This window comes from Pelobates fuscus, chromosome 7, assembly GCF_036172605.1.
Source record: "Pelobates fuscus isolate aPelFus1 chromosome 7, aPelFus1.pri, whole genome shotgun sequence".
NCBI lineage: Eukaryota > Metazoa > Chordata > Amphibia > Anura > Pelobatidae > Pelobates > Pelobates fuscus.
Window position 1 is genome coordinate 129244312 of NC_086323.1, and position 25725 is coordinate 129270036.

Below are 25725 nucleotides of genomic sequence, written 5' to 3' on the forward strand. Positions count from 1 at the left end.
GGATGTAATGTGACAGAGCTCCTTAGTGAATTCACTCTAAGTGGTATGTACCAGTGTGTAGCGGTACCTTTTTTTTTATCCTCCCTTCCCCCCCACACCCTTTTTTCTTTCTATATCCTTTCCCCCTTGTAAACTTCAATGAAATTCAATTGACAAAAGAAAAAAACACAAGAGTTACAAAATGTTTTGCTTACTTTCAGACATTCCTGTTTTCGAAGACAGTCAAGAGCACCATGGTTAGTATATGTTATGTGGGTAACATGTTAACAGTAATTAACACTGGGACCCAAAACTAGATCCACATATGTTTTTCTAAAGGGTCCTGAATAGCTGGATCAGGCAGATCATGTATGTCTGACCTTGGGCATATGCACGACTGTAATGTAGTATTGCTACGCCAGTGCAATACTGCCCATGTCAGTCGACCCATTTGTATTTTATATTTATATTGATTTAATCATAGGAGGAAGCACAACGTTGTGGGTATGCTCCACCAGTCTTCCTAGGCACAGTGGTTATATTTCTATTGCTCTACGTGATAAGATAAGCTGTCACAACATTTCCACGCAAAGAAATGCAAACATCTAACTACAGAAAATACTGTATATTTACTGATAATAAATAAATTATATTAATGAGTCTTTCCAAATTATATTATTGTTCTATGTATATTTTTAGCAGATATTTGGAGAACACACGACATTCATTTGTTGATTAAAAGTGCAGTGGATCTTGTGTATTGATTAAAACATTATTATTAAAACAAAAATATTTAATAGCATGCAAGAGATGAAGAATTTAAGGGAATACCTAAAGAGAACAGGATAGAGAAAGAGAGTTATGGAGAGTGGAGAAGATACATGGAAGCATGTGGGAAAGATAAGCCAAATGGCACATGATTTAGGTAAACTAGAAAAATGGTCAGAGCTGTGGCAACTGACATTTAATGTGGATAAGTGCAAGATAATGCATCTTGGACGTAAAAACCCAAGGGCAGAGTACAGGATATTTGATACAGTATTAACCTCAATATCTGAGGAAAGGGATTTAGGGGTAATTATTTCATATGACTTTAAGGTAGGCAGACAATGTAATAGAGCCGCAGGAAATGCTAGCAGTATGCTTGGTTGTATACGGAGAGATATTCCGTAGAAAGAGGGAAGTGCTCATGCCATTGTACAGAGATCTGGTAAGACCTCACTTGGAGTATTGTACACAGTACTGGAGACCATATCTTTAGAAGGATATTGATACTTTGGGGAGAGTTCATAGAAGGACTACAAAATTGGTTCATGGATTGCAGGGTAAACCTTACCAGGAAAGGTTAAAGGAGCTTAACATGTATAGCTTGGAGGAAAGACGAGACAGGGGGGATATGATAGAAACATTTCAATACATAAAGGGAATCAACACAGTAAAGGAGGAGAGAATATCTTAAAGAAGAAAAATTACCACAATAAGAGGACATAGTCTTAAATTAGAGGGGCAAAGGTTTAAAAATTATAACAAGAAGTATTACTTCACTGAACGGGTAGTCGGTGCATGGAATAGCCTTCCAGCTGAAGTGGTAGAGCTTAACACGGTGAGGGAGTTTAAGCTTGCATGGGATAGGCATTCCTATATATAAGACAAGACCAGGGACTAATGCAAGTTTCTAGAAAACTGGGCAGGCTAGATGGGCCAAATGGTTCTTACCTGTTGTCTCATTCTATGTTTCAATGAATAGGCAGATTGAGGGTGTAAGATCAAGGTCAGGAGTAGGCAACCTTTGACACTCCAGAAGTTGTGGACCACATCTCCCTTAATGCTTTGCCAGCATTATGACTGTAAGGATTATGGGAGACGTTGTCCACGACATCTAAAGTGCCGAAGGATGCCTACATCTGACCTAGATACTACTGGCAGGAGTTAGATTTCCTAAAAACTGAGCATACTGAAGGGATGTCACTGAGTGATGAGGGAAGTCAAGAGATTTTAGTTGTAAACTTAATTTTAAAACACAGAATCGACTTATTCACGAGTCAGTGCTAGTTTCGATAGAATTTTGTACATTAAATGAGGATCAATGTCGACTCCCAAACGCCATTCTCCTAGCTGGTCGGGAAGTTGAACGGGCAGGGGTACAAGTTTCAGCAGGGTTCACTGACTTGTGTAGCCGACATAGAGATCCATGCCGTCGACGATCATGTACCGCTGCCTGCGTTCGGGAGACAAGATGGCCTCCAATTGTTTGAACACGTGCGTTCGTATATACAACCAAGGGAATGCTTGTTTGTGGTTAACAGCCAGGGGTGGTCAGCAAGGGGGACCACACAGAGTCTGTTCGGTAACCGAACAGAAGGGGAACTATTTAATTTGAATGCAGGGGGATATCAGACGAAACAAGGTACAAATAAGGGAGCACATACCATCGACTTATCCACGAGTCATAGCATATTTCACAATTGTTGGTCAAAAAACTGCGCTTGACTTATAGACGAGATCGACTTATAGACAAGTACATACGGTAAATCTTTGGACCAAAGGTAACTGATCTGAGATCTGAAGGCAAGTGACCTGACTGGGTAAAATAAATGTGGGCTCAAAGACACAGAGTTTTGGACACAGGAGGTTTAAGAAAGGTTTTGACACCAAAGGAATGTGGATAAGGTACCCGCTGACATAAGAAAATCTATTAATAGCAAGGGAAAATTCTGAAATCCAAATAAAATTATTCATCCATGCATAAACATATAAACACATAAACTAGTTATTACACTGTTTTCAAATGCAGTGACTACAACTGCATTCATATATATATATATTTATATATATTTTTTTTCTACAACTGCATTCATATATATTTTATTTGTTTCATACAGAAGCTAATGAAATGCGAAAAATTCTGGCACATTCAAATGCTGGTAAGTATACATCTGCAGTATTCGTTTTTCTATATAAGAGTTTCACAATTCATATCACTGTAAAAGCCATCTTTTTGTTTTCCTAAAGAGTGCGTATGCATACCTCCAAGATCTAGTAGGTGACAATTCTTGATAATTGGTGTCTTTGGGTTCTGTTGCAAGTGCTTTTTAGTAGATTGACTTTAATATGTAGGAGAAGAGTGTGAATTACAAATATGGACCCCCTGCTTGAGCAGGGCAGTCAACTTTTGTTAGCATAAATAACAATGTTAACACTAAAAAAGGTGCTGTATGTGCAGGATGAAAAAGGTAATCTAATAAAGAATGAGATAAAGAAAGAAAATACAACCAGTACTAAACTCCAGTATGTGGAGGAAAAATTAGCTGCTTAATGAAGAGGAAGAAGAAAACTGGTCAGAGACAGAAAGGGAGATAAAGGAAGTCAAATATAAAACTAAAGAAGATAATGTGTATGGTATACAATCTTTAGGTTCCTGAGCTGGTCACAGAACCAACACATTCTCAAGGGATCATAAAGATATAGAGATTAACCAATATGTCGATGACCTAGCTGAAAGCTATACATTTTTCCATAAACAGCACATATACGTTTTGAAACTTGTTTATGTAAACTGGGATTTTATAGTGTTCTTTGTAGTACCTACTCTAACTTGTAACTTGTTAGCTATATAGTAGTTCTTAGACATGTGCAATTCGTTTAGGGCCGAATATGAATTCCCTTCCCCTTCTTAGTGTTTATTTTCCCTCAACCTCCCTTAGTGATCCGCTCGCCTCCCCCCTTTGTGGTCCGCTCCCCTCCCTCCCTTGCATGCCTCATTAACTTTCTTGTCGCATGGCCGAGCGGAGCGGGCCGCGGTACAGGAGCTTCAGTTTTCTGTACCCGGCCAGACTGACAGGAAAGGCTCTCTTAGTGAGCACTTCCTGTCAGACCGGCAGGGTACAGGAAACAGATGCTCCTGTACCACGGTTCGCTCTGCCCAGCCATGCTACACTGAGTGACGGCAGGAGGGAGCGCTGTACACTTCCCTCCTGCCGGGTCACTCTAATCTAACGCTCCCCCCCAGTCCGGTGCACCCTGAGGCGACTGCCTGTGTCACCATATGGACGCGCTTGCCTTAGCTTTAACTGATATGTTCCAAGAAGTATCCAAGAATGTTCAACATGGTGGTAGAGTTTGGTTAGTAAACCTCATTATTCAACACAATGTAAATGATAATTATTATTATTATTTTTTTTTTTAGCATCTAATGTAGCCATCAAAGGGGTGACATCCCAGTCTAGTACATATGGAGCAGGTGATCCTAAAAAAGCTGCAGATGGTTCCTTGAAAAACAAAGATCCAGAGACTCAATGTGCTAAAACAAAAGAGAATCTTGATTCTTGGTGGACACTAGATTTGCAATCAGACCATAAAGTGTTTTCTATTGCCATAACCAGCAGGGCGGACTGTTGTGAGGAAGATCTCAATGGGGCAGAGATTCACATTGGAAATTCTGCAACTGGCTGGAAAAAGAACCCCATGTATATATACAATATTCTATTATTTATTTATTTAAAATTAGTTATTAATAGTATCTTGAGAAAAATAGAAATGTTACTTAACAATTTCACCATCAAATACTATTTTCAAAACTAATTAGTCAATACGTGTCAAAGTAGCTGTACGATTAGCTAATGTAATCACCGTGGCACAAAAATAGCAGTCTCTATCAGTCTGCTCTTGTTAGTTCCAAAAATATGCAGACAATATACAAAATTTTATAAGTAGTAGGTACAGTTTAGGAATAGAAACATGAGCATGAATAGAAAGCAAAATCACACGTTATTGCCCAAGTCTCGACCAGTGCGTTCTCTGACACACGCACGCACACACACGTCTATTGTAGCTCAGTTTTGTAAATCAGTTTTAATAGGATGAAATCCTGGGTTTTCTTCATTAAAGACTTGAATGAACCCAAATTCTTTAGTAGGAGCCAATACATTTAAAATTCTGCTTCTCAAGAAACTGTGATATAATGGATCATCTCTCTGGCAGTTAATTGCAAAGGGCGAGTGTAACAGACCACCTGGCACCCCGACTGGGCACCTCCGTCAACGGATGCTTCCTAGTGGACGCAGATGACTATAAGCACCGCACCGGACACCATCAGTGGTGCAGACTCCGCAACCGCCATAGTTTAACAGGAATCTCACTGTCTTCCTCCCACCCTGGACCAACTGCTGATATCCAGGACCGTGTGGGAAAGATCTCTCCTCCAGGAGAGCATAACAGGAACAGCTCTTACAAGAGCTAGTGATTATCCAAGGGAGTATAATGAGTATAGCAATCCCTGGTAGTGATATAGCAGCTTCCTACAATAAGAGACAGAACTCAGTATTGAGGGCGAAGAGGTCTGAAGGTTTAATGGTACAGGTTGGCTTTATATACAATTCCTCAGGCCAGAGGCACACCCCCTGGACCTGATGGAGCACTGCATTAAACTGTAAAGACCAATAAGAACAATATACCAATGTCTGATACCCCCACATACAGCACACAATCCCTCCCTCTGCCTGTGATATAATTAAGGTAGATAATGTACTAACTTAATTATCCCCAGGCAGAAAAACAAATTTTTATAGTAAAGTATAGAAAACACCCCAAAACATAACATATCCCCATAAAGTCTTCAGAGCAGGGGTTCAGGAAATTTATGGAAGTCTCTTTTGACCGACCGCACGCATGGTTTCATGCCCAAAATAGTTCCAGAGAATTAGGCTGTGCGGACGGTCTATTTCAAAACAGTCAAATTACCGCTCGAATTGGCGAACGGAATGGTGAATGGCCATAGTTAAAGTGTGTCTCTTGTTCGTGGGCTTTGATTCACCGAACATCGTTCGACTATACAAATGAATAGTCTAATTTCTCTGGAAGGTAACTGTTCAGCGGTGTTCGTGCCGTCGCGTATCGATTTGAGTTCCATGAACTCTATGACAAAACACAGCTGAACACGTTCGACTAACTATGATGGCCACCGCCACGTGTTCGACTACTTCGACACTTCGACTGTATACGAAGTGCCATTTTGCAGAATGGGAATGGAAGGGTTTTAGGTGAACAAATAGATGAACCAGCAAGGGAATGGAAGGGGTTTTTAGGTGAACAAACAGACGAACCAGAGGATAGATTTATAACCCACAGACAGAGGATCTGTCACAGCGAGCTTTGCATATGTTCTAGTAGGATGACAATTGGAGTAGTTTTAATAATGACTGTGTGCACCAGTTTTGGAAACGAGACTGGAGACAAAGGATAAATATGGTAGCCAAGTGGCTAGGATTGATAGAATCAGTATGTGTATAAGTGTATCATGTTCATCAAATAAGTAAATGTTGTGTATATATATATATATATATATATATATATATATATATATATATATATATATGTAACATCTTCATGTATCTGTCCCAGATTTTTTTTATTAAACACTGGACTGAAAATAGAATTGCAAAATGTATGCTAAAATAGGCAAGCTGTGAAAATAGCCAGGTTGGTGAATTTATCTAAATTAGCTATTTTGGCTTAAAGTTTTCAGTCTGGGCTTCACTACACTACAATTCTGTTTAAGGAATAAATGCCACAATCTTTGTAAATTTTATGTTGCATCATGTTTATGTTTCTTATATTGATCTTTCTTTCCCATAACAGTTGTGGAACCGTATTCTCTATTGGCCTTGGAGAAACCTTTTCATTTAATTGTGACGGAATGCAAGGTCGATTTGTTACTATTGTGATTCCAGATAAGAATAAGTCACTTACCCTTTGTGAAGTACAAGTGTTTGCTGTACCCATAGAGAATCCAAGTGAGTTTAAAGCAAGATTTTCATTGCATTCTTGGATGTATAATACCAGTAGATCAAGCAAACTGCTTTATATCAGACAGAATTGATGGGGCTGGATAAAATTGGATTCCAGTTTCCCCATCCTAATAAGATTTTGGGAAAGGAAATATTCCCAAAAAGGGGTTAATTCCATTGCTTTCAAATAATACAGGTAACTTTTAGGTTACTGAATCATATATACCCTGTGAAAAGAACTGTTTAAAAAATACATCATATCACAGGTTTTCAGGAGCTTTCTTCATAGTGTCTTCAATGTGATTTAACTCTTAATTGGCAGAGACTTGAGCAGTGAGACTGCAGAGGCATAATCACTACACAAAAACTACTTCAGTTAGCAAAAGTTGTTTTGGTACCTGTAGTGCCAAAATAACTTTGGCATTCGCAAAGTTTTTTCTTATTTTCTACTATAATTGTATTCTTTTTGTGCTATTCCCCTGATATGGAAGACAGGTTGTTTCCTTTAAATAAGTAACTGAAAAAAAAAAATATATATATATATATATATATATATATATATATATATATCTCAAGCATAAAATAACATATGTGAAACCATCATGTGTTAAGTGTTTGTGGCAGCACAAAATAAGTTATCAGTTAAAAACAGATCACAGTCTAAGGATTAACTTGTATCATTTTTCCAGCTGGAGAACTGTGGGATGGAGACTTTGAAATACAGAAGCAACACCATGGTGGTAAGATATCTGAAGTGTGTATGAAACCATGCTTTTTAGCGGCAGTCTCTGTCCCATTCTATGATGTTTCATTGATAGATGACGGCACAGTTTAAACATAGATAAGCAAGGTCGTGAGAAGCTCAGGGCAAGTCCTTTATTTGCACCCTCCTGGATCCATAGTTCCATGTTGCTGACAGTTTGCTGCCCCTTGCCTAGCAGTTTTCCTAGAAATAATAATAAAAGTGTCTAGGGACCCAATAATTTCAATACTGAAATAGCTACAATATATGGGATGGTTTAAAGTGTATTAACCCCTTAATGACACAACTTCTGGAATAAAAGGGAATCATGACGGAATATATCCGTCGTCTGTCCTTAAGGGGTTAAGGGGTCTGTTCACCAAAAAGTGAATTGAGGGAATGGCAATATCCCCTTGTGTGTATCTCCTTTGTGTGTCTTCCCTTATCCCCCTTTCCATGTGGTGTGCTTCAACCCTGTTTACCCTCTTGTTCCGATAAACTCACAATTACTTCTTGTATGTCTCTTAATCCCCATTGCACTCCCCACACAGTCACATGCATACCTACCTAGATATGCAATTGTACATGCAGTCATATTCACACATGGACATATACACAGTCACATAAACACACACAGTCATAATTGCACAGACATATGCACAGTCACATTCATAGACAACAAACATACATAATACCATGTTCGCACACACAAATCACATGCACACCTAGACACACAGCCACAAACATGCATCCAATCGCACATATAATCACATAGACACAGTCATTCACATACATGCTGTGCCAGTCACATACACACAGTCAAACTCTCAGTCACACACGTACAGTCTGTCACATATACGGTCACATACACAGTATGTGATATACACTGTCACATACTAACACAGTCACACGCTGTAACAGTCACAAACACAGTCATACACACATAATCGTTCCTATGCAGTTACACATACTTTTGTTAATTACATTTTCCTCTTCTTCACCATATCATTATTAGTACCAGTAGGGGAAGGCGGGAGGCTAAGGTCCCTGGTGTCTAGTAATGGGGAAGCAGAGACTCCTTCCTGCTACCCCCTTTCTGTCTGAGGCACAATTTCAAGTCATATTGCTCTGCACCTGCTGACTGTATCTCAAGAGGACGCAGCTCCCAGTCCGCCTCTGGATGCCGGTGGGGAGCCGGGAAAGGAGCAGGTCCAGTCAGCCCTGCGGTGTTCTGTCAGTCTAGCACCTGGAAACAATTTCCCCCCTCTTCCCACCTCACCTCATCAAATTTAAACATTTTAAACATTAAAGTGCCATAGTGGGTTACAACTAGAGTTTATTTTACTGGCCATGTCATAGGATGTAAAGCAGTGAGTGCATCAGCAACACCTCACACCTCAAAAGAAATGGCTTGCTTAATGTGTCAGTGTGCACGTCCAGTTGGTTAGCTGTGAACAGAACTAAAAATAATAATGTTCTAAAATAATAAATAAATAATAAAATAAAAATGATTATTAAGGAAACAAGCTTCAAAAGTGACTTTCATGTCTCAGTGGCCTTTGATAATGCTATTAAAAAGAACACCATACAAACCAGCGAGCCTGCAAGACGCACTCTGCTAGAGCTCCTGCTACTGGGCTACAAAACTGACAGATAAATCGGGCCGCAGATCCACAAACCCCCCCGTACTAAGGCTCACGGCACTGGGGCAACCCGCCGGAACAGAATGATACCCAACTTGACACCCGGGATGACCGGACAACATAAGGGCAAACTGAGGCCTAACATGGGAGGTGGCGAGGATAGACGTCCGCTTTCCCACCAACCGCAAGCAGCAATAAAAGAGAAAACCCACGACATCGCCAATGAACGAGGTGACCACAAGCAGCAGCAACAAGGTGACGAGGATTTAAACGCCAGGTGGCAGGGTCAGGGGCAACAAGCAGGAGTTAACCGCCAAAGCCGACACGCAGCACCCGGGTAAGAACATCCCGGCCACACAAGGGAAGACCTCCCAAGTCCCCCCTGACCCCAAAGAAACATAGACACCCAAACTGTGAAAGGCACCAGCACCGAGTAGGGGTGGCTACAGGGACCACCAGACCCTGTCACTGCTGGCTCCGAAAAGAAAGGCCTGTGGAGCCGACATACTAAGCCTCACATCATGCCCCCATCCAGCCACAACTCACCCCCACAGCCCGGACCTGAAAAGCCACGATTGCTACCTCAAGTCACCAAGTTAGTGCAGGGGAAAGCCACAGCATGAAAAAGACACCCGCCAAACACCGGGGTAGGATGAAGCCCAAATCTGCAAACCTAGAGACTGAAAGCCATGGACCCCAACAGATACAATATAATTTTAGGACTGGACTTTTTCATGGCACTATCACTCAAAAGCAAACACACACATATTCGATACCAATCTACCCAAAACTTACGTACAATCCAGCACAACACAACTAAATAGCACCATAACCCACTACACTCCATATCTATTGCTAAGATGAATGTGCATGTGGAGCCTTGCCTCTTTGTCTCTCCTCTGGCCTTTTCTACCACAATGCTACATTCCTTCCTATGAGTATAAACTTAAGCGTACCAAACTATGTCGTATGTATAACTAGCCTTGAATGTCTACCACTAACTATAAATTGCTGATGTCTCATAGCTGTTAAACGTTACTTATTCTATTGCATTTAATCTTGACACAATTATTGTTTAATCGAGCCTGAATTCAACACGCAATGAACTCTCTTCATATAAGAGTGTTCACTCTCACTACGCATGTTCTATCACTACCTAATCTCACCTTAAATATAAAATGTGCACATGTCTCTGAATACCCCACTGTAATAAATGTCATTGATATAAGCTAGTGGAATGCCTTTGCGGTATCACAATAACCTGTTCAGCTTATATGCACAAAAAAAAAAAAAAAAAAAAAAAGAACACCATACAAATTAGTTCAATGTGTTCAACTGGCTATTTTTTCCTTTAGCCTGAGTTTGCCAACTTCCTCAAGACTGCCAAACAGTCACAGAAGAAGAAGCAGATCTAAAACACCTGCTGGTCTAAATTCTTGGGACACCTGCTTTTAAAGGCTAACCAATAAACCTTAGCTACATTTGGAGCAGCAAATGTTCCACCTGACTGAGCATCATGGGAAATGTAGCTCAAAACCGCTACAGAGTAAAGATTAGTGATCACTAGGATATATAACACTTGTTTTTGCTTGATGAGTCATCTAAACTAGCTTTCAAGAGGAACGATTACTTCCAGAGAAGTGACATTTTCTCATTCCTATACCCCCAGTAAATGAAGTTTCCTAGAAACCCCAACAAACCAAAAGGCAAGCACAACGAACCTCACCCCCTTCGAAAAAAAGCCTGCATGGCGTGCCCAATACAAAAAAGCCAGATTTCCATCCTCTATACGAATATCATCACTACCTCCACTGAGGGCTCACTCACATACGTGTCGGCTTGGGAGAGGGACCTTGGGCCCCCGAACCACCCCTCAGATTGGGGAGACATATGGGAAGCCACAGCATCGGTCTCCATGTGTGTAAACCACAAGGAGCAAGCGTATAAAACACTGATGCGCTGGTACCTTACCCCTCTGCGGCTCAAACAGATCGGCATTGCCAACACTGATTTGTGCTGGAAACAATGTGGAGGAAAAGGCACATACATTCACACTTGGTGGGAATCCCCCAAATAGCCTCACTATGGCTCTATATCACACAACTGACATCCAAAGTACTACACACCAATGTCCCAATGGATCCATGGACATGGCTCCTCTCAAAACCCCTAGAAGACACCCCCAGATGCCAAAACAAGCTTATAGCTAAAATCGCCTTAGCAACTAGGAGGGCTATAGCAGAAGCCTGGAGCAAACCAGAAGTGCCATCACTACAAACAGTGAAACGCAAAATAGAAGAAACCAGGAAAATGGACAAACTGTCCGCAATAGTACATGACTCCACAAACGCCTTCAACAAAATCTGGGACCCGTGGCTCTACGAGTTCCCACTATCCACGTCCAACCCTTGAAACGACGATGTCCACCACCACCCCAACCCCCCTCAGAGAATACCCCGACCATACCCCAACAGAAACAAACAAGCCCATCCACATCCACACACTCCATCGAAAGTAACCCGCACCCAACCCAGACCCACAGCCACCCCCCCACAACATGCTCACCAGACACAACTCCTCAGCCTTCCCACTAAAATCTCACACCTACCACTCTTTCATACCCCCATTACAGAATACACAATTCCCTACTCCCCTCAAACAAAACCATCCCGACAATAATCCAACCCAAACACACTACCAACCCTTCTACTCACACGGGTCACAGCCACTCAACCCACGCCCGACACAATAACCCCGACCCTGCAAAAATGACCACATCGGAAACAGTCAATACCCACACCCCCACCACACTGACAAAAACAGCACGCGCCTAGACAAAGACCTAAAAACTGCAAACCAGAACACCACACCCACGGCACACTAACCCGACACAACACCCAGATAAAAGCTTAACACTACGCGGACAAATCACAAACCTCCAACACCCACTAACCTTAGAACACAACACCATACCACACCCCACGCTTCTACACCCAAAAAAACCCCAACCCCCCAACCCCCCACACCACAAACTCTCTAACACGAATATAAGCGGAGACACGAACAACAAGAAACTGGAAGACGCATAACCCCCCCCCCCTTCCACCCTCATAAACTCTCCTATCTTCCTGACTCAACTGCACCAGAGACCTCAAGAAGCTAAGAGTACCGTAATGGATGCACCATCTTCTACCACATCCAACGAGTCACTTGGTACCCAAACTCCCAAGCCACCAAGAAAGGCATACCCCGAAACCCGCCTTATCCAGAACTAAGCAAGCAGATGCAAAACCAAGGAATACATATGTTACTTTCAAAACCAAGTTAAATTGTACTCTGATTAAATTGTACCCCCCCCCCCTTTTTTTCTACTCTCTATTTTGTAACCCCAATTTGCATGAACACTAAGTTGTTTTCTACACAATGCAAAGGAAATTGTACCCCATTCCCCATCCCTCCCACCACTTCCCCCCCCCCGGTTTATCTTCTGTATCCCCACCCCATAAAAAAAATATTTCAAAATAAAGAATTTATTAAAAAAAAAAAAAAAACAGGGGAAATTAAAAAAACTACTTACCTCTGCTGCACTTCAGCATTGTACTGACTCCACTGCAAATTGCAGCAATTCAGGGTTAACTAATTAAAATATGTTTGGGTGTTGCTAATACGATCTATTGAGTAAAGGCACCCAGACAACTTCATCTCAATGAAATGATCTGTGTGCAGTTGTCCTTTAGTTTTAACCCTGAAATGTACAGCATAACCATTTAGTAGTATGGTAATGCTTATCTTGCAGGGTTAAAAACACTTCTAGTGGTTGTTTACCTGACTGCCACTAGAGTCTACTGTGAGAAACGAGCCAAATTTGATTTGCAAGCTTATCTCTAATGGGAGCGTAGCACTGGCAGCTCATGTGCGTTTTGTCCCCAATGCTCCACTATGAGGAGCATTGGATTGGACAGTTAGAAGCATCTGCTTGAAGTCGCAGGAAGCAGTTTGAGTGGCTGCAGGGACTCGGTCTTGGTGCTGTTCCAGTTTTTATTTAGATTTGGGGGATCTGAATTTAATTAATAGTGTTAGGAATTAACTTATAGTGTTAGGAATACAGATTTCTATTCCTAACGCCATAGTGATTCTTTAAGTATACATTTCAACCCAGTAAACGCTATTGTGCAGTTTACTGGTTTGAATAAAAGTAAAACTGGCACTCACTAAAAGGGGGAAGTTCTTATTTAACAATACAAAAACCAGAAACTTGTACAGAACAGAACAGTGCAACAACATGTCAAATGCATTAACACCACTTTACTGACAATTTAAGGAAGTCACGTTGTCAGTCTTTACATAGAGCATGAAATGCAAATTATACACTATGCAAGCAGAGCTAGATTTAAATGGTTCCTTTATTTAAAGGTACACTACAGTCACCCAAAACACTGTAGCTCAATGTTGTGGTTCTCGCTTCTATAGCAAGTTTTGGGAGTATTCAGAGAAAAAGGCAGTGTTTACATTGCTGCCTAAGAACACCTCTAGTGGGAGTCACTGCCACTAGGGGTGCTTCCTATCCCAGTGCTGTACAGTGTGCAACTCTGGTGTTCAATGTCTCCACACACTGCATGGCACTGAACGTTCCTCATAGAGATGCATTCATTAAGGAGAAAGGGAAAGAACGGTGGGCTTGCAAAGGCTGCAGACAGCAGGTCTGCAGGTTTTTACAAGCTGTTTTTCATACACCCCTAAAGAAAATATGCAGAAAAAAAAGATAGCATTTTTTTCATTGGGGTATATCTGCCAATTTGTTAAAAAATAAAAATTATGGGGAGTAATCCTTTAATGTTGATCCCTATCCATGACAACCTGCCTAGGGATGTGTTTGACAAAACCCTGACACTGAAACAATTTTAAAAAATACAGCTGTAAAATAAAGCTAATTAGCACAATTTATGTTCCCCAGTAAAAAACATCGCTCCCCAAGGTAATCCTTCACAGTCCAGCCATTTTGGAAGCAGACTAGAAGCTAGAACAGCTATTGATGGATCTTTGGCCAGTAATTACCTGCTAGGTGAATGCACTCACACGAAAAAAGAAAAGAATCCGTGGTGGAAATTAGACTTAAAATCCAAAATGGTTGTACAGTCAGTCGCCATCACCAACCGTGCTGACTGCTGCCGAGAAAGGATCAATGGGGCAGAGATCCGAATTGGGAATTCTGCAGAAAATGGAGGCATTAATAATCCCAGGTAACAATGTATGATTGAGTAACTCTTGATTAAAAATTATATGTAATTAATTTTTTATGTGTCCTCTGGGTGCTCACCAGATTGCTTTTCTTCAAAGAATTTTACTCATCGACCTTCCTATGTAATTCTTGAATTTTATTTATGTAACACACCGAGGACCTAGAAACGCAGCAGCTTGTTAGAGGGTTATTACTGAAATGAGAAATGTTGGGAATTTAAATAGAATTTAAAGGGAATATTAGATTTTAGATCACAATACCCAAACTGGATGCACAGGTCACTGGAAAATTATTTTCAATTCTATTTTGACATTTGATTTTAAATTTGCTTTGAATTCCCAACAATTCTCATTATTTTAGTAAATAACCTGGTGCGTTTCTCTCTCCATGTATCTTTCTTGATATAATTTACAGAAAAATATTCAGGTAAATTATTTAACATACAACATGCTGGAGTTTCTTAATGAAAATGGACAGCAGCAGTCCACACAACCATAAGCTATTTCACTTTTGTTCAATAGTCATGACTGCATATGATACTTTTGTTCGGATTTAGAACCTATGGGGCTATATTAATGCCCCTCTAGTCTATCTGCTTTATTCCTATTCATTAAGTAATAACAATTACTGATAAAACACATTTCTGTGTTCAGTTTGCTGGGCTGAAAGTGTATCGGTTAAAAATACATTTTCAGTGATATAACTCGAAAACATAGTTCATCATCTCTTTGAGACAATTTAATATAACCTTCAATCATTATCTATTTTCTAGATGTGGATTTGTGTACAAGATGTATTATGGAGAAACAATGTCCTTTAACTGTAAAGGAATGGAGGGACGGTATGTTACTGTAACTTTAACAGATACTGAAGAGTTCCTATCAGTATGTGAAGTCCAAGTGTTTGCGCATCCTGCTAAAATACAAGGTAGGTTTGTGTGTGTGTGTGTATGTGCTTGTGTGTATTTGTGATAATAGAAAATTTATTAATACTTACCGATATTTTATTTTCACGAATATAGGCCATGGCAGCACTACAGCTGGGTATAGCTCCTCCCACTCTCAGATTGGACAGGAACACCTCCTAATTAAACGAATAAAAGAGAGATCCTACCCCTAAGTCCCCAGTCTTAGTCCCTAGCCATAAACAAACAAAAGGGTGGGATCGTAGTGCTGCCATGGCCTATATCAGGGAAAAGAAAATATCGGTAATTTTAAATAATTTTCTATTTTCCCGGACATATCCATGGCAGCACTACCGCTGGGTAATACCCAAGCTAAAAACAAAAAGGGAAAACAATATAAAACCAGTCAATTTTTTTGAATGCAAAAGAAAACTTTATTATAAAGCTGAAGCCAGAACACTTCTCCCGAAGGAAGAACTGGAAGATCTGTCAACATCCAATCGGTAGTGATGGATAAACGTATTAAAGGACCTTCGGTTTGCTGATGAACTGATTCGGTCAGGAGAAACATTAGCTGCAGCTGCCCAAGAAGAGGCTAACGCTCTAGTAGAGTGAGCCCGAAGACACAACGGGATAGGTACTCCAGATGCCTGGTGTAACGGATCGATGGGTACCCCGACTGGGTACCTCCGTTGAAGGATGCTCCTAGCACTTCCTGAGGGTTTCCCGCACTCCAGCAGACAACATAACCACCCTAGACTCCTCCAGAGAGCAAGGCAGGAACAAGCTCTTACAAGAGCTTAGTAGTGATTTATCAAGGGAGTATGACAAGCATAACAATCTCTTGTAGCAGATTCCCCCAATAAGAGACAGCACTCCAAATTGAGGGTGAAGTAGAACTGAAGCTTTAATCCAACACTCTGCTTTTATGCTCATTTTACAAACATAGTACTGCCCACAGGGTTTTGAAGAACAACCAATCAATACATTACAACACAGGTAAACACTCCCATTCATACCAGCAGAAATCCTCCCCTCTGCCTGTGATACAATTATCTCAACACAATAGACTAACTTAATTATCACAGGCAGAAAATATACAGTTTTTACACAATATTAATAACGTTCAAAATATACATGCCATTCACATAAAGCTTACATTATCAGAATCAGCATACTCTATATACCAACATACTCAAAAATCATACAATCCAGTGGTTTGAAAGTTAGGTGTGGTAACTTACTTATCTCCAGTACAGGGCATATCTCCATTTACAACAACAGTAAAATACCTAAAAATACATAATTCCCATTATATTGAACAGAACCCCTACATTCAACCTATTCCCAGATAGCGTGGATCTGAGCGCTCACTATATCTGAACAGAGCTCAGATCCCACGAACACAGTCAAATCGCCATGGAGTTAAACCATAGCAAGGGCTGATGAGAGACAGAGGAGGGGCAAAACAGCAAGTTCCAACTGGTCTGGCAGTGTCCCTGGGACCACGCCCTGCTGGAGAACAATAGACAGGAAACGGGGGACTGGCATTCCTTCCCATGTATTCAAAGGGGCAGAAAAAGTTTTCAAAATGCAATAAGCCCAAATAAGTTTCTTAAAGGGCAATACATCCCAGGGGCCATAGTCACATGGCAGGAGGCTGGCAATCAGTCTTCTCCAATGCCCAGTGGCTAGGCTGGTTTTGCCACAACTGGTAAGCCTGGGAGATAGCTGACACAATCCAACGCCCGATGGAAGAGGAGGACGCTGCTTGTCCCAGCTTGTGACCTGATGGAATACCAAAAAGTCTGGAGGATTTCCTGATAGCAGAAGTACATTGTACGTAAGATGATAAACAACGCACTAAATCCAGGCAATGCCATTTTTCCTCTGTTTCTGTTGCCTCTCAATTTCCATGCCATCGATTTCAACAATTGGGGTGTAGGATGGAATACCGGACGGAGGATGAAGGAGCTGAGGATGGCCTGATAGATCCAAAGGAGGTTCCTGAGTTCCTGAGATAGCTTCTGCAGAAGCGGAAACCAAGGACGTCTTGGCCAAAGGGGAATGAGGGCAATGACGATCACTGGCTCTCGTTAAATCCTCTTTAACCCCTTAAGGACCAAACTTCTGGAATAAAAGGGAATCTTGACATGTCACACATGTCATGTGTCCTTAAGGGGTTAATAGAGAAAAAATATGAGGAGTTGGAGGAAACACATATCCTTGGACGAACCTCCACTCGCAGGACAGGGCATCCCTGTCTTCCGCCAAAGGGTAGGAGAACCGCAAATAGAACCTTGTCACTTTCTTGTTCAGGTGGGTAACCATGAGGTCCACTTGAGGGAGTCCCCACTGTAGAACGATGCTGTGGAAAACCTCCGCAGAGAGGGACCATTCTGTTGGATCCAGGGAAACTCTGTTTAGGAAATCTGCAACTTGATTCATCTTCCCTGGAAGATAAACTGCCTTCAATCCTTCCAGGTTCCATTCTGCCCAGGCCTTAAGGGGGAAAGAATCTTCATCAACTGTTTGCTTCTTGTTCCCCCTTGATGATTGAGATAAGTCACCACCAAAGTATTGTCCACCCTGATCTTCACCCAATGCTGTTTCAGAGATGTATGTCGGAGAAGGGCTCTGAATACTGCTTTCATTTCCAGGATATTCGAGGGAAGATGAAACTGACCGTGGTTCCAAAGGCCTTGGATGTGCAGAGAATCCAGATGTGCTCCCCAACCAGTCTGATAGGCATCTTTAGTTATTGTGATCCAATGAATGTGACCCAGAGATGTGACTCAGAGGGAAACCGAGGAAAAGATTTTGATCTTTTAACCACCAGGCAAGCTCTTTTTTCACCTTGGAGGAAATTAAGATCTGTTGGTTCAGATCTTGGTTTAAATATTGTAGAAGGAATCCTTATGTGCCACTGAGCCGATCTTGTGAGGCCTATTGTTGAGGATAGATTCCCAAAAGGTTAATACATTCTCTGTCTGTCACTGACTTGACTGTCAGAAGATGGAGGATTTTCTGTTGGATCCTTTGGCCCCTTTCACTTGACAGGGAGACTGTTGCTTTGACTGTATCGAAACTTGCTCCCAGATAGATGATGTTCATGGAAGGAAGAAGCTGACTCTTTTTGTAGTTGATGATCAATCCGAATATTTGAAGAAGATGGAGAACTATGTCTCGGTGAGAAACAAGGAGATTTCTGCTGTGTGAAAGAACCAGGATATAATCTAGGTAATGGAAAATGGAGATCCCTTCTAGGCGAATGAGAGTTATGAGGGAAACCAGGACTTTTGTAAAGGTTCTCGTTGCTGTGCTGAGACCGAAGGGGAGAGCCCGAAATTGAAAATGATGATGCTCTATTGTGAACCTCAGGATTTTTTTGGTGAGGAATGGCAATGGGAACATGGAAGTAGGCATCTTGAAGGTCTATAGATATCATCCAGTCTCCCTGAGATACGGCCTTTACGATGAAGCTGATGGATTCCATTTTGAATTTTCTGACAGATAATTGCTCGTTGAGCTCGTGAAGATCCAAGATCTCCATACTCTTGAATACTTTGGGGTCAGAAAAAAACCTTGAGTGATAACCCAAAGCTTCTTCTCCTTGGGGAACTCGGCAAATTACGCTTTCTGCCAGAAGGGACAACTGGGGACTTAGGGGTAGGATCTCTCTTTTATTCGTTTAATAGGGAGGTATTTCCTGTCCAATCTGAGAGTGGGAGGAGCTAGACCCAGCTGTAGTGCTGCCATGGATGAGAGAGAGAGAGACAGAGACAGAGAGAGAGAGAGAATTTTAAAGAAACCAAACTCCATACATTATAACCACTACAACCCACTGCACTGTACCTGGGGTCTGCCAGGCGCTGTTGCCTGCCTCCTCTACAGTTGACATAACTGACCTCTCTCAGCCAAATGAGCAAAGCCCTTAGTTACCAGTCTGAGAAGAGCTTCCTATCTGGAACAACAGTTTTTTTTTTTTTGTGCAATGCTTACATGTCTTACTTAAACACAATGCATTAAAGGAACAATTAAAACAATGCTAACATTAAAAATAAATACACTGAACAAAATTATAAATGCAGTACTCTTGTTTTCGCCCCCATTTTTCATGAGCTGAACTTAAAGACTTTTTCTACACAAAAGGCCTATTTCTCTCAAATATTGTTCCCAAACCTGTCTAAATCTGTGTTAGTGAGCACTTCTCCTTTGCTGAGATAATTCATCCACCTCACAGGTGTGGCATATCATGATGCTGATTAGACAGCATGATTATTGCACAGGTGTGCCTTAGGCTGGCCACAGTAAAATAAATTATTAGCTCAGTAAAATATATATATATTTTTATTTTTACAAGAAGGAAAAAAGGTCTATCAAGTCTATCATTTATTCTAAGTGCAGACTTTATTTTAATTTACTAATTAAATAGACAGAAGACTATTCTCCCATATTCTCTATTGTCTCCTATTGAGACGATTCTTAATATGTGACCTAGATTTGTTAAGATAGCATGAATAATACAATAATGAGTATTGGCTTACTCACATCACATCAACGTAGTTTTTGATTTAACAGAAAACACACTGGTTATTTTAACATTTTGTCTATTGTTTTCTGTTTTTAAACATTACAGACATACTGCCCTCTCCTCATTCTGGTAAGTATTAAAATATTAACTCTATATCTGAAGAGATCCTCAACTTTTCTTGAAGTGGTTCTCCCATGTTGCTCTAACAGCCCTAACGACTACATATAGCTGGATATTATTTCCATATTGGCTATTTTTTTACAGAATTTTGCCATTCAGATTCAATTCACGTTTTGGAGTTTAGTGAATTAAGCCCTTAGAGGAAGATATAATGATCCTTACAGGTTAAGCACATGCATGTACATGTTAGTCATATTGGTAGAAAATACATCATAGAAAAAAAGAAAAATGATTATATAGTATTTGATGATTTTTTTTTTCTGAATATTTGATGGTGGTGTATAAAAAAAAGTGAAAGTTATTATTTAGGTGTTAATCTAATGATTTCATTTAAATTATTATACTGAGGAGAGCAGTTTGCAATGACTGAGTGGGCATATATGTCAGCAAGTATGAAAAGGGTAGGGGTGTCAGGATCATCATTTGGTTTTACACTATATTGTGTATTTGGGTCTGGCTGGGATCGAACCTGAGTTGCCTGCATCCCAGTCAGGATCCTTACATTGGGCTCCACGCATCTTGGACTGTTTCTACATGTTCGTGATATCCTGTAGTCTGAGCCTGTTTGCCTGGGATTTGCACACCTGTTCCTGGTTCCATGATTATTGGCTGTCTTCCTATTTAAACCCCGCAAGTCTGGTCCTCGTTGTCAGATCGTGTTTCCTGTTCCGCTTGGTTTCACTGCTGTTTATCTGACTCCTGGTTTTGATCTCCTGCTCGTCTACTGTTTTCGCCTGATTGCTGCCCGTCCTGACTTCTGATTCTGTTACCGACTATTCTTCTGGATTTCCCTTGTCTGTACTGCGTTCCAGGAAGCACTGGTTATTTCAGCCCCAGTGCACTGTGTCACACCCTTGGGGATTTCTGTCCTGAGTCCCCTCGGTCTGTGCCGAATTGCAAAGGGTGCCTTAACTCTGCCTGCCGGACTCCCACTCCAGGTAAGATCCCTGACAGTACGATCTGACAAAATGGAGTCTGCAGAGTTGAGGAGTACCGTTGCAGCCTTGACCCAGCAAGTTTCCCAGCTCACCCAGGCTTTGCAGGGCTTACAGCAGGAGCTGGCTTCCCTTAAAGGGAGAGTAACCTATGACTCTGGACTATCTGAACCGCTGGTTGCTCTACCTGAGAAATTTTCTGGGATCCGGTCTAAGTTTGACACCTTCAAGGTTGACTGCGAGATCCTGTTCTCCTTGAGACCACTTACCTATGCCACAGATGCCATTAAAGTGAGGACAGCAATTACCTTATTGTCGGGGCACCTTAAGATTTGGGCCCACCAATTGTTACTCACCAAAAGCCCAGTCCTGGATTCCTGGGAGTCCTTTATTCGGTCCTTGGGGCTACAATGCAACAAGACACAAAAATCCTATGTACAGAGAACACCTACTGTTGCTTCCCATATATTGCAACCCGGACTGGAAATGGTTTACACTACTCCTTACACTCGGACTGATGTTACTACTAACCCTATCACTCCCAAGTCTCCTGAAATGCCTGAAACATCTGACAGCGAGGCGGAAGAACCCATGGAGATTGGACTGGTTAGGTGTCGTCAGTCATCTCAAGAAAGGGCAAGAAGGGTGGCGCATGGACTGTGTTTTTACTGTGGGGAGAGAGGGCATTTAATCTCTTTTTGTCCCATTCGTCCTTCTAGGCCTCGGGTTCTCCGTCTGGGTACTACTCCGGCATATCCTATGAGACCTGTCGGCCAACATGCTGCCTGTCCTTGCTTGACCACTTTGAACAATCCTCCGTCTTCTACAGTTGTTGCTCCTGAGGATGTGCAGGAATCAGTTACGAAAGAACCTGAGATCGCTATTTCCACTAAGGAGTCTGCTTCTAGGAAGGCAAGCACCACAACCACTGCAAGTCCTATCAAGGAAGTCCCTCCTGCTGGCTGTACCTATGCCTCTAATGGGACTCTAGTCCGGAAGGAGGACTTGCAAGTTTTTGAAAAAGCCCTAAGAGCTATGACCTCCACTCCTACAGGTACTACTAAAACCAAGAAAACTAAAAAGTAACCTCCTGGGTCGTACTTGCCTTCCTCTTCTCGCCTACGGCGTCTTTGAGGGGGGGGTAATGTCAGGATCATCATTTGGTTTTACACTATATTGTGTATTTGGGTCTGGCTGGGATCGAACCTGAGTTGCCTGCATCCCAGTCAGGATCCTTACATTGGGCTCCACGCATCTTGGACTGTTTCTACATGTTCGTGATATCCTGTAGTCTGAGCCTGTTTGCCTGGGATTTGCACACCTGTTCCTGGTTCCATGATTATTGGCTGTCTTCCTATTTAAACCCCGCAAGTCTGGTCCTCGTTGTCAGATCGTGTTTCCTGTTCCGCTTGGTTTCACTGCTGTTTATCTGACTCCTGGTTTTGATCTCCTGCTCGTCTACTGTTTTCGCCTGATTGCTGCCCGTCCTGACTTCTGATTCTGTTACCGACTATTCTTCTGGATTTCCCTTGTCTGTACTGCGTTCCAGGAAGCACTGGTTATTTCAGCCCCAGTGCACTGTGTCACACCCTTGGGGATTTCTGTCCTGAGTCCCCTCGGTCTGTGCCGAATTGCAAAGGGTGCCTTAACTCTGCCTGCCGGACTCCCACTCCAGGTAAGATCCCTGACAAGGGGAAACCGCGCCCAACAGTATATGTACAAAAATGTATAAGTATAAATATCCTTATATATTCCCCTACCCTTTTCATACCTTTTCAACTATCCACAAGGTTTGGGAATCCTTGAACTGGTTACTGCAGCCTATATCTATCTTGTGGGTAAATACTATAGTGAGCGTGTATTACCCCTTTTTCTACATATATGTCAGCAAGTATTTGACAATTAAAATAATGTTGCCAGAAAACAAGAGTTGAAGAGGGCCCAAACAAAACAATCATTGGTATCCTATCCTCTTCTCTCTCTTATATGCTGATATATGTTTTCACTCTTTACAGACGAGATATTGGAATCAACAGAAAAAAAACAAGAGATTACCAAGGGTAAGTGAGACTTCAATGTATAAAAAATAATAACTTGACAGCTGTGTTTTATACTGTTTATAGTGACGAGTCGTATATTATTTCTTAGATCTTAGAGGAAACGCTTTCTTCTTCCCTGGAGAAAGTGACAACAGCCTCGTGTACCTATCTCCACAACAACCAATGAATCTGAAAGCATTTACGCTTTGTATGAGGCTGTCACTAAATGTTTCTGAGAATCGAGAAACCATCCTGTTTTCATATCGTACACAATATTTTGATGAATTAAATCTGTGGATTGAGTCCAATGGAAAGATTGGCTTCTATATGAGTGGAGAGGGTGTCTTCTTCCCACCAATAAATAAGAAAAATGAATGGAACCATCTTTGTCTAACGTGGGAGTCAAAATATGGTCGTACTGAGCTATGGATCAACGGTAGAAGAAAACCAATGCAAGTTTATAACAGAAGGCACCAAGTACGTCATGGTGGTATTGCCATTGTGGGTCAAGATCAAGACTCCCTGGGAGAAGGTTTTGATGCAAGTCAAAGCTACATTGGAAAAATTAAAGACCTAAACATGTGGAACAGAGTTATTTCACTGAAAGCAGTTAGAGCCGTTTTCAGGAATAAGGATGTTCAGAAGGGCAACATTTTTGATTGGGGTTCCTTTACCTATACTATCAAGGGAAATGTAAAAATTGTTTAAAAAAAAAAAAAACAAGTTTGTGGTCTTTGCAGATGTATCTGTTACTTTAACCAATAAATACTTGTTCCATAAAGATGACATTGGTACTAAATTGTTCAGTTGCTTGTACATTTCCTATATCTACATAGTAACATTAACACTCTATATCACTATATCATTCTAATTGTAATTGTTGCAGTTTTCATAAACTGCAATATTTACATTGCAGGGTTAAGTCCTCCTCTAGTGGCTGTCTACTAGAAAGCCACTAGAGGGACTTCCATTTTCATAGAACACGAAAAGTGTTTTAAAACCACGCTGGACGTCTTCACGCTATGTGAGGACCTCCAGCGTCGCCGAAATCCCCATAGGAAAGCATTGTATAATGCTTTCCTATGGGTAGGTCTAATGCACGTGCGCGGCCATTGACGCGCATGCGCATTAGGTCTCCCCCCACCGATTGACGACGGCGGGGGAGGAGAGTAGGCGGAGCCTGTCCCAGCGCCGAGGGACATCGACGCTGGCTCCGGTAAGTCACTGATGGGGGGTGGGAGGGAGAGGGGCACTAGAGGGTCCTGTAGTGCCAGGAAAACGAATATGTTTTCCTGGCACTGGAGAATCCCTTTAAACAAACTGAAACAAGTATTTACTCAAGCTAGAGACAATTAAATAATTGCTCAAGATATGTTTAAATGTATCCTGCCTAATAGTAGACCAACAGAGCAAGCAAGTAAGTTCTTGGAAAAAATACTTCACCCTTTTGTTATGGATCTACCCTCAATTATACAGGACACTAAACAAACCCTGTTGATCCTAGAAAATTTAACTATTCCACCATACACTCTCATAGCAAGTCTGGATGTTGTTACACTTCATAACATTCTTGACAATATCGGCCTAAGAGCAACAGTAGTTTTTCTGGAAAAATCACACAAATTCACCCAAAGGGTTTCTCTTCTGGAACTATTGGCATTCATACTCACCCACAATTACTTGGCTTTTAATGGCAATTACTAACTACAGCCTAGGGGCACAGAGACGGGTATGGCTTGTGCCCCTAGCTATGCCAACTTATATCTAGGCTGGCGGGAAGCTAGTGTCCTTAAAGAAACGCTGTTAACTGGGTGCAATGAATTTATTTAAAGTTGGCACTGATATATAGACGACATCCTCTTATTTTGGACAGGTCAAATTCAACTCTTTGAAGAAATGGTAATCAAACTCAATACCAACGACCTTGGCCTTTAACTGACTGATATAATTAGCGAAGAAAGACTCAAATTCCTCGATCAGGTAATCAAATTGACACCTGGACAGGTGATTGAAACAGAATTATACAGTAAACCCACTTCTTGCAATAACCCTCTCAATTGGAATAGCCATCAGACTTATAAGCTTAAGGCTGGCATTCCATATGGACAATACCTAAGGGCCAAGAGAAATTGCTCAAGTGAATCATTTTTTCTCAACGAAACCAAAAAACTGCAAATATATTTTATACAACAAGGTTATCCTAACATAATCCTCAAGAAGGCATACCAACGAGTCTTAAAAATAGATAGAGCGGGGGGGCGGAGCCTGGCAGCCATGCCATGCAGTCGCAGACAACATGGGCTCCCAGGCAAAAAGCTAAAATAAGCCAAATTAATCGAGAAAAAACCCTTAAACCTGCTTCTACAACAGACCCAGACTAAGGGGCTCATTAAAGAGGCAACAATAGCCAGAAGACCCAACGGCAGGCAACAGTCTATCACCGGGGATCGACCTGAGGCATACGGAGGGCCTGAACAAGCGACACAAGGGGGGCAGCCGACCCCTCTAAAGCAGCAGCCTTCTCAGCTAGAGGTCTCCCCGGAGGACTCAACCTCCCTTCCCCCCCCAAAAAAAACCTCCCTAGACATGGTAAAAAAAACCAAGGGGGTATATAGGTGTGGACATTGCAAGGTGTGTTGATACGTAAAACCATCGAAAATAGTGGAATGCACCAATACAAAAAAGATGATAAAGGTGTTTGCAAACTGCAGCACAACAAAAAATTTTGATTTATTTATTTATTTA

At 41.5% G+C, this 25725-nt stretch overlaps 1 protein-coding gene across 1 annotated transcript in view; it reads left to right on the forward strand.

The window, feature by feature from the left end:
* The window catches only part of LOC134568223 (uncharacterized), a 130872-nt gene extending 107106 nt beyond the window's left edge, over positions 1-23766 (forward strand). Inside the window, exons 15-24 of the mRNA XM_063426641.1 lie at positions 201-236; positions 2862-2903; positions 4166-4445; positions 6616-6770; positions 7454-7504; positions 14104-14389; positions 15161-15315; positions 19932-19955; positions 22957-23001; positions 23090-23766. Of these exons, the coding sequence (XP_063282711.1) occupies positions 201-236; positions 2862-2903; positions 4166-4445; positions 6616-6770; positions 7454-7504; positions 14104-14389; positions 15161-15315; positions 19932-19955; positions 22957-23001; positions 23090-23688 (1673 nt within the window). The 3' untranslated portion in view covers positions 23689-23766. The remainder of the gene's footprint in view (positions 1-200; positions 237-2861; positions 2904-4165; positions 4446-6615; positions 6771-7453; positions 7505-14103; positions 14390-15160; positions 15316-19931; positions 19956-22956; positions 23002-23089) is intronic.
* Positions 23767-25725: the final 1959 nt, after the last annotated feature.